The sequence below is a fragment of the Moschus berezovskii genome, chromosome 2 (assembly GCF_049115385.1).
Source record: "Moschus berezovskii isolate FMDL1 chromosome 2, NW_MosBer_1.0, whole genome shotgun sequence".
NCBI lineage: Eukaryota > Metazoa > Chordata > Mammalia > Artiodactyla > Moschidae > Moschus > Moschus berezovskii.
The window spans coordinates 17,510,146-17,524,400 of record NC_142461.1 but is presented as its reverse complement, the minus strand read 5'-3'; the positions used below and the strand labels follow the sequence as shown (position 1 = coordinate 17,524,400).

The following is a 14,255-nucleotide window of genomic DNA, read 5'->3' as shown; positions in this document are numbered from 1 at the left end:
CAAGTTGACCTTGTTTAATAGGAGGAGATGGGGAATTCCCTGGTGGTCCAGTAGTTAGGACTCTGCACTTTCACTACGAAGGGCCCAGGTTCAGTCCCTGGTCAGGGAGGTAAGATCCTGCAAGCCACAAGCTGTGCTGCCCATCCCGTCCCCCCCTCAAAAAAAAAATAGAAGGATATGTCTACATGCCATTAAAGCTCAACTTCTTTCAGAATTCTTTCATTTTTATTATAATAGCAGAATACAATTTCTCCTACTTTCATCACTGTTAAAAGGAAGCTGCATGTATTGTTTACAATACGAGCATCCTATTTGAAGCTGCTTGCTCCCTTTGGATGGGAATCAGATCCCTGAACAATGTAAGCATATAGCAAGGTTTTGTTTTTCATGCCTGAGTCAGCATCATTCTGAGAATTAGAAATTACTGAAATTATGTGTAGTTGAGATTTCACTTTGTCAGCACATTATTCATGTCAAAAATATTTCACTATTAGAACTTGGAATTATAAAGGAAAAAAATAAAATTCAATTTCTATGAATGTTTTAAAGTCAGATACTAAGTCATAATTATAAATACGCAGACCCATGATTTGAGTTTATTTAGGAGGGTGGATGGACATTGGATATTTAATCAGTATGTTGATTTGAGTTTAATTGGGAGTGTGGATGGGCATTGGGTATTTAGTCAGTAACTTGATTTGAGTTTATTTGGGAGCATGAACGGTCATTGGGTGTTTAGTCAGTACCTTGATTTGAGTTCTGTTTGGGAGCGTGGAGGGCATTGGGTGTTTAGTCAGTACCTTGATTTGAATTTATTTGGGAGTGTGGACGGGCATTGGGTGTTTAGTCAGTACCTTGATTTGAGTTTATCTGGGAGTGTGGACGGGCATTGGGTGTTTAGTCAGTACCTCAATTTGAGTTTATCTGGGAGCATGGATGGGCATTGGATATTTAGTCAGTACCTTGATTTGAGTTTATCTGGGAGTGTGGACAGGCATTGAGTGTTTAGTAAGTACCTTGGTTTGCATTTATCTGGGAGTATGGACGGGCATTCGGTATTTAGTCAGGCATTTTGCTATTTTTGTCTCCCTAATAGGGCAAGAAAGACGTGGCTCAAATTTTCAACAATATTCTCAGAAGACAAATTGGTACAAGAACTCCTACTGTTGAATACATCTGCACCCAGCAGAATATTTTGTTCATGTTGTTGAAAGGGTATGTATAATGTAATAAAATTGGTATTTTTGAATTTAAAAATAAAAAGGGAAAGATGATTGTGGGCAAAAGCAGGATGGTGAATGTGGGAAAGCATTTTCTCTGTAGTTCCTTTTCTGGTAGTTCTTGATTACGTTTCCACCCTTAAAATTCAGCCTGTGAGCTGAACAGAATTTGAGGATGCCCAGGGTATTTTAAAGTTAGTGAATTATGAGCCTTAAAATCTCAAACCTCAAGAAAAAAATAAGTCCTCTGTGGTCTTGTTTCTGTTCTCTAAGATGTAAAAATCTTAACTGTATGAAATATCAGCTAAATAAGTCATATACTTAAAGACCTCTTCTTTGGACATATACGCGCACTATATGGCAGTAAAGGCTACCCAGTAAATGGAGCCGTGGATACTGTAACTTAGCCTTGTTCAGTCAGCAACAACAGAGTACATGTTTATGATGTACTTCCCTTTGCTTTTCACCTGTGTGTGTCCACCCACTAACCCACTTAGTTTGGTAATCCACAATGCATCTTTCTGGTGTTACTGCTGAACTGAATAGTCATTTATCTTTGGATAGATGTCATTTTCCAAAAATAAAAAACCAAAAGAGCCTTAAAATTATTTTAAAAAAAAATCCTCTTCTCCCTCATCACTGATTGGCAAGGTAACCTCCTGTTGTTTCACACTAGGGTTGTTTGCCAGCTCTGGGTATGTGTGCAGTGGCAGGGTTCTGTTAAATCAGTGGGCAAGCGTTTTATTGGTATGACTGTTGGCGTGAATCAGCTTGCTCTGCTACCTCAGCCTTGTAGCTTGCCTCACTCTGATTCATATCTCTGTGGTTTAACACTCCCTCCAAGTTCAGACTTGTTTAGACAGAGCATGTGTCACTGCCTGTGTTGGAGGCCAGCATTCCATCTCCTCCTTTCTAGTTCTGACTATCTATGTTGCTTCTTCAGATGTTGCTGTAAGGAATTTTTGGCATCCAGTATTTTGTTGTATCAATCCAGAGCTGCCTGTATGAGCATGTAGTGAGTAGTCTGAAATTTTGGTGTTCTTGGAGCAGCTTCCGGATGCCTTTGTGTACTTTTAAAGCCAGTATTCCTTTTTCCATTGAAAACAGTGGTTATTAAAATCTGTGAATTAGTTAACTCTGCCTGTCTTTACTGTCAAGTGGCCCAGGGGTATGATAGGAACATTGCTGTAAGACTTTTGAGGCACTATTTAAAGAAAGGTTTAAAGCTCTCAACTGAGCTGGCCAGAGCAGAAACCTCAGCTTAGGTAAGTGAGGAGAAGCAGCATGGAGAAGCCACTGGTGTTGGGACCCCACTCCACCCCTTTTAGTGTTTATTGTGGAAAATATACATTAAACTGGGGAATAATATACCAAGCCCTTTCCTGGCCATGACCACGCTTCAGTAATTATTAACATCTTGTTGATATTTAACAAATTATTAACATTCCTGTTTCATCTATTTCTTGCCTTCTGTTTTTCCTCCTCACGTACAACATCACTTCCATATCATAATCATATCACTTAAAAACCTAAGCGAATATAATACCCAGTCAGTGTTCAGATTTCCTTGATTTCCACCAAAATGTCATTTTTCAGGTTGTTTGAAACAGTCTTCCAGCATAGTCCACAAACTGAATTTGGTTGATATGACTCTTAACTCGCTTTTAATCTGTAATAGTTCCTGCCCTCTTCTTTTAATACTATTATTTGTTGAAGCAACTGGGCCATTTGTTTTGTAGAAAAATCTCCTGTTTGGTATTTGCATGCTGTGGTTTCACGCATGACCATGTTCCTCTATCCTCTGTTCTTTTGCATTTGGTTAGATTCAGCCTCAGTTGAGGGGGTGGGAACAGGAATTCTTCATGGATAGGACTGTGTGCTTCTGTTGGACAGTGCTGGTTGTCCTTCTGGAAATGTTAGGTTGATCAGTGGATGCAGATGATGTTAGCCTGTCCATTTTAAAGTTCTCTATCAACCCTATACCTGATGGTTTTACTATCCATTTAGGATCATTCAGTTCAGTCGCTCAGTCATGTCCGCCTCTTTGAGACCCCATGAACCGCAGCATGCCAGGCCTCCCTGTCTATCACCAACTCCAAGAGCACCCAAAACCATGTCCATTGAGTTGGTGATCCCATCCAACCATCTCATCCTCTGTTGTCCCCTTCTCCTCCTGCCCTCAATCTTTCCCAGCATCAGGGTCTTTTCAAGCGAGTCAGCTCTTTGCATCAGGTGGCCAAAGTATTGGAGTTTCAGCTTCAACATCAGTCCTTCCAATGAACACCCAGGACTGATCTCCTTAGGATGGACTGGTTGGATCTCCTTGCAGTCCAAGGGATTCTCAAGAGTCTTCTCCAACACCACAGTTCAAAAGCATCAATTCTTCAGCGATCAACTTTCTTCACAGTCCAACTCTCATATCCATACATGACCACTGGAAAAACCATAGCCTTGACTAGATGGACCTTTGTTGGCAAAGTAATGTGTCTGCTTTTTAATATACTATCTAGGTTGGTCATAACTTTCCTTCCAAGGAGTAAGCATCTTTTAATTTCATGGCTGCAATCACCATCTGCAGTGATTTTGGAGTCCAGAAAAATAAAGTCAGCCACTGTTTTCCACTGTTTCCCCATCTATTTGCCATGAAGGGATGGGACCAGATGCCATGATCTTAGTTTTCTGAATGTTGAGCTTTAAGCCAACTTTTTCACTCTCCTCTTTCACTTTCATCAAGAGGCTCTTTAGTCCTTCACTTTCTGCCATAAGGGTGGTGTCATCTGCATATCTGAGGTTACTGATATTTCTCCCGGCAATCTTGATTCCAGGTTGTGCTTCATCCAGCCCAGTGTTTCTCATGATATGCTCTGTTGTCTAGGTTCAAAATGGTGATTTCCTAATTCTCTTATTCCTTCTCCATATATCAAGTGTTTCATGACTTCTGTAGGTAAGACAGAATAGATGCTTGACTTTTTCTACATTATCGTTTTTTAGTATACTCAGTTGATGCCCTAGCCACTTTCTTAAGTGAGCAATGAGTATGTTATTGTTTTAAGTATCATTATGTATTTAAGCATTAAACCTGAAGTTTTAATCAGATTTTAAAATACGTTTGATGTGTCTCAAACCCTTTCAGTCATTACGACCACGTTTTTATGTCCAGATTGCCCCATCTTGGGCTGTTGGGCACTCCTTCAAATTGGCGCCTGTGTCCTCTTGGCAAGACCCCCTTAGTCTTTGATAGCTTCCTTGCTGTCTGGCACAAGACATCCAGTGCTCATTTTGTATGGGTTTCTTCCTCAGACCTAGATACAGGCAATTCTTCCAGGGCCCTGTGATTTTTCCGTTTTTCAGAAATTCCCTGGAGGTCCAGTGGTTAGGACTCAGCACTTAACTGCTGAGGCCAATGTTCAGTCCCTGGTCGGAACTAATGAAAACCATGCAGCACAGCCAAAAAGGAAAAAAAAAAAGAAGAAAAAAATTTTTCTGCACTTGTTTAGTAATTAGTTCAGACTGTTACAACACAATGTGATTATCCACTCAGGCTACAAGTATTCTGATGTTAGACATTTTGAGGAGTGACGCTGCCAGTATTAGTGTGCCTTTGGAAAAACCCGTGTTACTTGTGTTAGCCTGCATCTGGAGGCAGTCATTTTTTCACTGGCAGTTTAAATGTTAATGTGCTCTCCTGCCTAGTGCTAACAGGTTGTACAGCATAACTATTTGCCTTGTACTCAGTGGTTTATGGTTTAATCATTTAAGGCCAGCCTGACAAACTGCCATCAAAACCTGCCCGACTTGTTGTACCAAATTGTCTTACCCTTGTCTTTCTAGTCTCCTGCCTGTTTCAGAGCAGCAGAGAGGAAACTGTGTGCTCAGCCATTTTGTGAGCAGATGTTTCAGTCGCCTCACAGCCTGTCGCCATTCTAGCTGCCATGCCGCCAGTGACACGAAGGAACATGGTTTTGGTGGCGTTGAGGATGTGCAATGAACATATGTACAGTAGGAGGATGGTCCTACCAGATAACACTCCCAGAGGGTTTCGGGGGGTAAAATGTGGGTTTAGTCAATAAGGCAAGACTTGGTAACAGAGATGGACTTAGGATTGAGGTTCCAGATAGTTTCAGATTTGCATAGGCAGAAAAAAGAGTAAGAGGGGCAGGGATGAACACAGTGACTGACAACAGTGAGGAGAGAATCGGAAGGTGTTATAGCCTTGTGGGAGATGGTGTTGTATCAGAGGCGTTGCTGTGATGTGGGGAAGCCCAGATGTTAGTCTGTTTGATTAGCAAGAAGAATCATTTTAAGCTCCTAAATTGGAAAAGGCTGCTGATACACTAGTGTGTCGGATAGATTTGTTAAGTCAGAGTTTGAACAAAGATACTGGTTAGGGGCACTCAGGTGACCTGGCATGACTTCATGCAGCACTGGATACAAGAAAATGAAACTGAAATATTGCAGAGGAGCATTAGAAAGGAGTGATGACGTTGAAGATGGGAAGATTGGGAGTAGACAAAGAGGGGAATGTTCAGATCTGTGCTTCAGATATGTGCTGTTCAATACCATTCTTACTAACAGCATGTAATTATTTTAAATTTAAATGGCATTTAAAATTTAGTCCCTCAGTCATAGTAGCCAAATGTCAAGTGCTCAGTAGACGTCAAAGATAGAGAACATTTCCGTTATCAAAGAAAGTTCTGTAAGATCTGTTTTAGACCTGGATATCTGAAGCAAAATAGTGATGCTGTATTAGACACATCAAGTTTATGGAATTGTCCAAAAGCAACAGAAAATACCTCACTACAGTTCAGGGTGGATCTGGGCTGGGGCAGTTTAGGAGCCGTGGTAGGAACTGTGAGATCTTAGGGTCAGAGCAATGGAAGAAAGACTTCAGCCAGGCAAGAAATAAGAACCGAGGAGGTAGAAAGGAGAACTGGGGGTCTTGCTTTCATTTTTTAAAGAAAGAGATGCAAAGGTCTGCATTGTCCAGAAATTAAAAGCAGAATTTCTGTTATAAGATCATTTGTTTTAGCCAAGAGGTCTTTGGATTCAATGGCAGGAAGCTGAAGGCGGCTGTGAGTGGGGAAGGAGACTCAGCCTGAGCGTGCAAGAGTGAGAGGAAGTGGAGTGACAGGGTGGGTGTGTGAGTAGGTGGCAGGCAGAGTCCAGCCCAAGGGGGCTGGTGCACATCAGCGTGGAGAAGGCTGCTGTTTTAGAGGAGAGCGAGGTTCTCTGTCTGATCATGGCGGAGGAGAGGCGCAGCCTTGAGATGGAGTAGAGGAAGTCTCTGTGGAGAGCTGAGGAGGGGTACACGGAGCCCCTGTGTCCACTTGAAAGCCCTCAGCGCGCTCGGTGACATCCTCAAGACCAGGCTTTCGGCTCTGGCGTTTACTTGTTGCCAACAGCCTTGGAAGCTCTGGCGTTTATGTGTTGCCAACAGCCTTGGAAGTACTATTTTGAGTATTAAATTGAAACAATGAAGTGTAAATGCTGTATAATTTGATAGACTCATTTAGATAACTATGAATTTAGGAAACTTATGTTTCTGTTGTTTTTCGATTCAGTGTTTGGTTTTTCTGAATTGTTGAGAGCACCTCAGATGAACTAAATCCTCTTTGGAGGTGTGACCCTGAATACCTCCCTCCAAGTTTTTTAACTGAAGGAATGAGCTTTTACCCACATACTCACTGTCAAGGCTGTCACTTTTGTGTTGAAGCGGTCACCACCCACTGACGCATGTGTGCCCTCTAGACTAACCCCTCTGAGCACATATTTATTCTCCACTGAGAGAGATGCATCTTGTAACCTTCTCTGTCGCTTAGTCAGAACATGTTTCTAACTTCCTGTTCTAAAAATTGGAACTGTTGGGAGTTTGAAAAGAACAGTGATGGGGGGGAAAGCAGTCATATTTGTCTTCTCTTTTTGCAGGTATGAATCTCCAGAAATAGCCCTAAATTGTGGAATAATGTTAAGAGAATGCATCAGACATGAACCACTTGCAAAAATCATTTTGTGGTCGGAACAGTTTTATGATTTCTTCAGATATGTCGAAATGTCAACATTTGACATAGCTTCAGATGCATTTGCCACTTTCAAGGTAACAAAAACTGTAGAATTCTAAATATATGTACAACAAGTGAGATGAACAGGTGTGCTGTTCTTTCCTCAACTTGCTGTACCCTTCAAATCTACACACGGCTGCCCTCTAGTGGGAAGACAGAAGATGTATTTTATATGTGTGTTTGTGACTCAGGTATGTGCAGTAGAGTCACAGCTCTAATAGGTCAGAAAAGTTAAGACTCTCAAGTCTGTCTAAAAGGCATAAGTCCTGTATGGTCAAAGGTACACTTTTCTGTTAAATTCCCCATCAAATACAGTATATAGCTATGCAGTGTATGTGAAAATCAGATTTGTCTCCTGTGTTGGAACGTAGTGCAGCAGTTTCTTTGGTTAAGCATCAGAGAGGTTGGCTTCCGTTCAGGGTCGTATCAGTTTGGAATACACATATTTTTAAATAGTAGAACCACCTTCGGGATAGATCACCCTGTTGTGAACAGGCCCAAGGGCACAGTGAGCTGCTCTCCCGTCTCATGCTCAGGCCAGAGCTGTTTACTAAACACAGGGTGCAGGGGGTGCAGAATCACCATCAGTGTCCCTCCCTCCCCTGCCTGCCTTACCACTCTGTTGTGTGTTTGTGTAAATTAAAGACACATGATATGGCATCAGTGTACAGCATGCACATTTTGTTTTGAATTGCAAGGTTCTGTGCTGTTTAAGGTATGTGAATAAAGCAGTAATGTTTATTAGTGCTTTTTACAGTGAGAGCAAGCCTTTAAATGCTGCTGCTGCTGTTGTTCAATAGCTAAGTCGTGTTCAACTGTTTGTGACCCGATGAACTGCAGCACACCAGGCTTCCCACCCTTCTCTATCTCCCGGGTTTGCTCAGACTCATGTCCATTGAGTCAGTAATGTCATCTAACTATCTCGTCCTCTGTTATATGTTAACATTCCCTTATATAAAATGTCTCACCTCATAAGTGAGTGTTTAGAACTGCAATTTCAATATATTCAGAATTTAATAGTCTAACATAGTCTACTGTGCTTGCAAACCATAAACACTGTTTCAGTGAGAAGTAGTAGCCACTGTTAATGTTAAGGTTCAGTTTTATGTGTAAAGACCCATTTAGATGATGAGCACATGCCTTGGTCTTTGAATAAAATGTGTTCCTCCAGTAGAATGAACACCCTTTAAAAGAGGGTGAAAGCCTGGAAGCCTGGGGTTTCACATTGAATGAGAATAAGGTAATAATGTGAAAAGTGCTTAGGGATTATTCAAGATGTCAGAAACCTTAGGTACGACCTCAGTTATTTATATGTTAATGTACGAAGCAAGGGCTTCCCAGTTGGTTTACTGGTAAAGAATCCACCTGCCAATGCAGGAGACGCCTGTTTGATCCCTGGGTCAGGAAGATCCCCTGGAGAAAGAAATTGCACTCCAGTATTCTTGCCTGTAAAGTCCCATGGACAGAGGAGCCTGGCAGACTACAGTCCATGGGGTTGCAAAAAGTTGGACACAATTGAACGACTGAGCACACACACATGTACAAAGCAAAATGAAATGAATTTGAGGTTATAACGTGGAGTGGTAAACATGACATCTTAGGTATCACTGCACTTGTTGTGTTGGGACTCACAATTGGGACATACTGATGGAAGGGGACACCCCATTCAGAAGCAGCAGACCTGTTATGAGGGAGGTATCGCGGCACCAGGCGTCAGGAAGGGATGCTCCTGTGTGGGAAGCAAGCCGGAAGCCTGTGCGCAGGACCCTGGGAGGAGGAGGGCGAGGGCAGAGGAGAGGAGCAGCAGTGGGCTAGGAGAGTTCAGCCGGACCGCCTGACCGAGGGGACACGAGGGGCATGCTCCTAGCACAGACGGCACAGCTGAGGCGAGAGACGTGCCAAGTGCCAGAAGCGTGAGTCCCAGTCTCTGACAGTCTGATTGGCCTTGCTGATACTTTCATCTCAGGATTACCTCTTTGAATGAAATTGTCACCAAGAAGAAAAATGGTGATGGAATCACTGTGGGTAAAGCAACCCTGCTGGGTCCTGGTTGTCAGAGACAGAGAGACTGAGCAGAGTCAGGCAGGTGTTCTCTACCTGAAGAAGGGAAACTTTAAAAACCTGGTAGGATTCTAAGGGTGAGCTCTAGAGGAGAGGGCTCTAGAGCAGTGAGGAATGGGCTTGGCTCCTGTGTCTCAGCTACTCCTGATAGAAGGGGGAGAGCCCGCCAAGAGGCAAAAGGAAGTAGGGCCCGGAACTAAGAGCGTTTCAGGAGAGGCACAGGCCTGTCAAACAGACTGAAGCTCCCTCCCCACCCTTCCTTAAGAAGTCTGGTCAGGGCAGGGAGGAAGACGGGCAGGGCTGGTCTGACCTCCACACCAGAGGTGCTGATAAGGGAAGGAAGTTGCTCCTCTTCCGGTTTGCTGGTGTCCTCTTGGCGGGGGACACTTTTTATAATGGAAAAAATAGATCCTTGGTTCATGCTCTCCTTTGAGAATGACCAGAGCTACCTTCCCAGAAAATGCACTCCACACACAAAAACTTTTAAACAAATGCAGCTCATCCATAACCTTGGACGAGGAGGAACAGGTACTGAATCTTAAAGGGAAATTAAAACTACCTGCTTGAAATATGTCTACGGTTCAGAGCTTGAATGAATGGGTTACTGAGACAGTAAATTAGTGGCCACATATTTGTTCGTGATTTTTTTTTTTTTTAAGGAGGAATTAAGGAGACGGGGAGGGGTATCAGAAGGCCAACAAATATATTTCCCATTTTCCAGAGTAAAAGAAGGTAGACTCCCCAGAGAGGCTGGTGGAGCTTGGAGCTTGATATTATACCTGTGTAAGGTTCTAGAAAATATTACTGCTAAAGAGATGATTTCTGAGCATTTTGGAAAGGAAACCGTGTACCCACAGCCAGCATGGATTCACTAAGAGTAAGTTCAGTCATGCTAATCTCATAGACACGTGTAGATCAGGGGGCGAAGGGCATGGCTATCTGGATTCAGTTCCCTGCTCTGAGACTGATTTAACCTGTCTTTCTATCTGTAAGAATGTAGGTGACAATACGAGTATGTTCAGATTATTGTGCCCTCACATAGTCTATGCGCAGAGAATAGTAGCTATTAGAATTATTCCATTATATGTTAGATGCTGAATGATTGTACAGGTCTGTTTTAACAGACCTGTAAAACAATGAAGAACTAGGAGCTCGATGAAGTTTCAGGTTAACAATTCATAATTAATTGAACACCATATCCATAAGGTGCCAGAAAATGGATTGCCACCATCCTGGAGAGAAATTTTTAGTGGATTTGTCTTCACTTAGCACAGCCGAAGATTGTTATTAAAGACTCAGATAAAAGGTGACGGCAGATGTGCACCACAAAGGAATAGAAAGCAGATAGCAGAGATCCTGAAATAAGGCTTCATAAAGATCCAGAGAGGCCAGAATATATAACAGGTTTAAGTTAAATACAGATAAACTGAGGTCTTCAACACAACATTGTAAATTAAAACAATTTTTAAGTATTTAAAAACCTCCAATTAAAACAATTTTTAAGTATTTAAAAACCCTCAAAAAGTGAGGTCTTCCACCTGAGGACCCAGCTTTGTAAATATGAGATGTGAGAATAAGGCATAATAATAGGAAGTAATACTAAATGTAGTCATTACACAGTGTGATAATTACTAATATGTAGGTAACTTCATATCATATTCAAACTACCCTGTGAAGGAAGTATTTTTTTATTATCTTCTTCACACATGAGGAAATGGAAACCTAGAAAAATGTTGGATGAAGTCAGACAATAAATGGGTAAGCCAGAATTTGAACCCAGGCAGTCTGACTGGAGAGCTGAATCTGAGTAAATAAAATTCTGTGTAAGTCCAGTAAAATTAAACAGTATGATGCTGCTGCCCCAGAGCTACCTGTGACTTCATAACATGTGACTTAAGGAGCTGCTGATGGTCCTGTCCCACTGTAAGCTTGTAAGGTAACAGCAGCACACGTGTGTTCCAGGCGCTGTGCTTTTAAGAGGCACACAGACAAATAGATGACTTTCAGAAGACAATAGATGGCAAGGGGAACTCAGGACCTGTCATTTGAAGTTTGGTTAAAGGAACTGGACATACTTAGCCTGGAGGAGAGAAGACTTGATAGGGACTTGCCAGGAGAGCACTGCTTGTATTTAAAGTGGGTCCTCAAGGAAATGGATTCCACCTAGTTCTGTGACTTGACAGTTTTCTGGAAGTAGCCTGGGGTTAGGTTTTAACTCTGCCACAGGAGGAACTTTCTAACTTTCTAACTCCAAAGGTGAACCACACAGTTGGAAGAATTAAGTCTCTTGTCTTTGGACACAGACAGTCATCAAGTACAACACTGGGCCAGATGGCTTGCCGAGGCTCTGAAAATGAGCCCCCGGGTTAGCAACATTTCTTCAGGGATTCCAGGGCCATCTTTGTCACATGATGTTTGGGATCCAAAACTCACATAACTTGTAGGAATCTTTTAATTCAGTCCACCCTGAAAGTTGACTGCTCCATCTGCTGGACTTGGGAGATGACCCCTGACCTGTCTCTGGGTCATGCCAGGGCTTGGCCATATGGGAATTTAGATAGGTTGGGAAGTCAGACCTCATGTTCTTTGTGTCCCCTGCTGGCTGACCCGGCCACTCTGCTGATCTGGGACCACGTGCACCCTGTCAACTTTGCCAGTCGCTCACCAGATTTCGACTACATGACCGCTTCCCTCCCCGCCTCATCACCACACATAGCCCACAGCCTGGTTTGAGCTCGCCAAGCTCTTGGCTCTTTTGCCGAGGGTAGGGTTTTTTTCCCATCTCTCAGGAGGGAGACAGTCTGCCCAAGTCCCCACCTCCTCTTTTCCCAGCTAGTATCAGCCTTTTTCCTCTGTGCCAGCTCTCAAGAATTACCCCTTCCCTGCTAGTGTTTTACTGTCTGCTCCAGGCCCTGGTCTGGCCTTTATTAGGAAGGACTTCCCTCCTCCGATGCACTGGGGTCAGGCTCCTGCTTGAGCAGTCTCAGCAACCCCTTTCCAGTCTCTCTCCTCCCCCAAGGCTCTGGAGATGTGATCCCTAGGTTGGCAGTGGTTTCCTGAGCCTCCTGGTCTGTCTAAACCGAATGGTAACAGGTAGAATCTCTGATGAGGGCGTACTGGACGTTCCCCCTTGCTGTGTGTGGCCCAACTGTGAGCCTCTTGCTCCTACTGGAAATACAGCTCTCAGGATAAACAGTCACCTTACTCAGACCAAAAAGAAAAACACTTGTACAGCATGTTTAGGATCTTTACTCTTCAGAGAAATACTTTCTACCTCTCTGTACCTGAGAATCCAACCCCAGTTGAGAGCCATTGCCTCTGAGATGCCTCCTTTTCTCTTTGGTCAAATCGTGACGGAGCAGTGAGCACTTGGCTCCTAGCCCTGTACTTGCTCAGAGTGGCCTCCAGAAAGACTTAACCAGAGTAGATGAGACACTTAGTCTTGCATGGATCCAGACACAGCAGTCTTTAAATTTGCTTATTTGTTGTTCATTCCACAAGTCTCTTGACAGCTTGCTAATGTTGGGCACTCTTCTTTAGGTTCTGGGGATCAGCAGTGATTGTTTTCATCTGTTTTCTGGAGGTTTTTTGTTTTTTGGTTTTTTGCCATTCTGCAAGACTTGCAAGATCTTAGCTCCTCAACCAGGGATCAAATCAGGGCCCCCTGCAGTGAAAACATGAAGTCCTAACCACTTGACCACCAGGGAACTCTGGTTTAGCAGTGATCTGCCCAGACAAACCCCTGCCCTTGAGGTCCTAACCCAGGGGAGAGCTGTCATAGACCACATGTTATAGACATAGCACTTTACATTGAGAGTAGCATGTTAGAGGCAAGACTTTATTTAACAGGCATTCTTGATATATTCCCTTAAAGTTCTCATGTTCACATATGACCCTATGGGACAATATATTAATATAAATTCTTCTAGCCCTGCCATCTCCTCCTTCCACATATTTCTTCCCAGATTCTTGAAGTTACTCAGACTCCAGGTTTTCTCATTTTGCCTACTTAGTCCCCAAGGGACACTTGAGGAAAATTGGGTAGATCTTCCATGGGCATAGGATGCACACCCTGTCCAGCAGTTTGAACACCTGTAAATCTTTGGGGTGGGGTTAAAAGCCTAAAAACGTTCTTCAAAGATTGCTTAATGTCGTGTGTTTCCAAATATGTTCCTGGATTCTGTTGGTTCATTCATTTATTTATTAAATATTAAGCTCTTACTATGTGCTGGCTACTGCATAGGTGCTGGGAATTCAGAGATCAGTAAAAATAGACATGACCTTGTGTTTATAGAATGTATAGCCTGCCCTGAGAGAGATGTTCAGAACCTAATCCCACAGATGTCAGGTCATAACTCTGACCTTGCTTTGTGCTGGTGACCAGCAGGAAGGGTTCCCCAGGGAGGCAATGTGTGTGTCACGGTCTGAAGGTAGGAAGTAACCGGGCCAGGGGCAAGCCCATGCAGAGAAGGACTTGCAGGGCAGGATGCTAACAAGCAGGCATCAGGAGAACTCCCTCCAAAACTCCCTGAGACCTGAGGGTTTTGTTTCCATACGGGACCCAAAACTGCAGCCCTTTCCTCCTTTGTTGACCATGGAACATTCCCTAGGGCATTTCTCAGGACATACTTCAGGAAACACTAGTCATTGTAACCTAAACAGCAGAGAAAATAAGTGCAGGAAAGTTGGTTCAGAGAAGGGATTATTGACACTGACCTCTGAGGTCAGCAGCTCTAAAGGAATTGTGCTCCAGAGTTCACTGAAGATGAATGGGCTGTTCTGCTGTCACCTGTTTCCATTCTCTTCCCACCTGCTGAGTCCATGGCTAGTTCATTGCTGACTTCCAGGTCCTTGAAGGTCCTCTTTTTGTCTTGCAGCCTCAGGACCTAGACCTTTATCTGGCACATAGGAGATG

The 14,255-nt window shown here is 43.2% G+C and overlaps 1 protein-coding gene across 3 annotated transcripts in view; it reads left to right on the top strand.

Moving 5' to 3' along the window:
• CAB39 (calcium binding protein 39) overlaps positions 1–14,255 on the top strand; it is a 101,154-nt gene that overhangs the window by 75,344 nt on the left and 11,555 nt on the right. For all 3 annotated transcript variants that reach the window (XM_055398848.2, XM_055398849.2, XM_088844930.1), the window contains 2 exons: positions 1,097–1,215; positions 7,146–7,314. In XM_055398848.2, the coding sequence (XP_055254823.1) occupies positions 1,097–1,215; positions 7,146–7,314 (288 nt within the window). The remainder of the gene's footprint in view (positions 1–1,096; positions 1,216–7,145; positions 7,315–14,255) is intronic.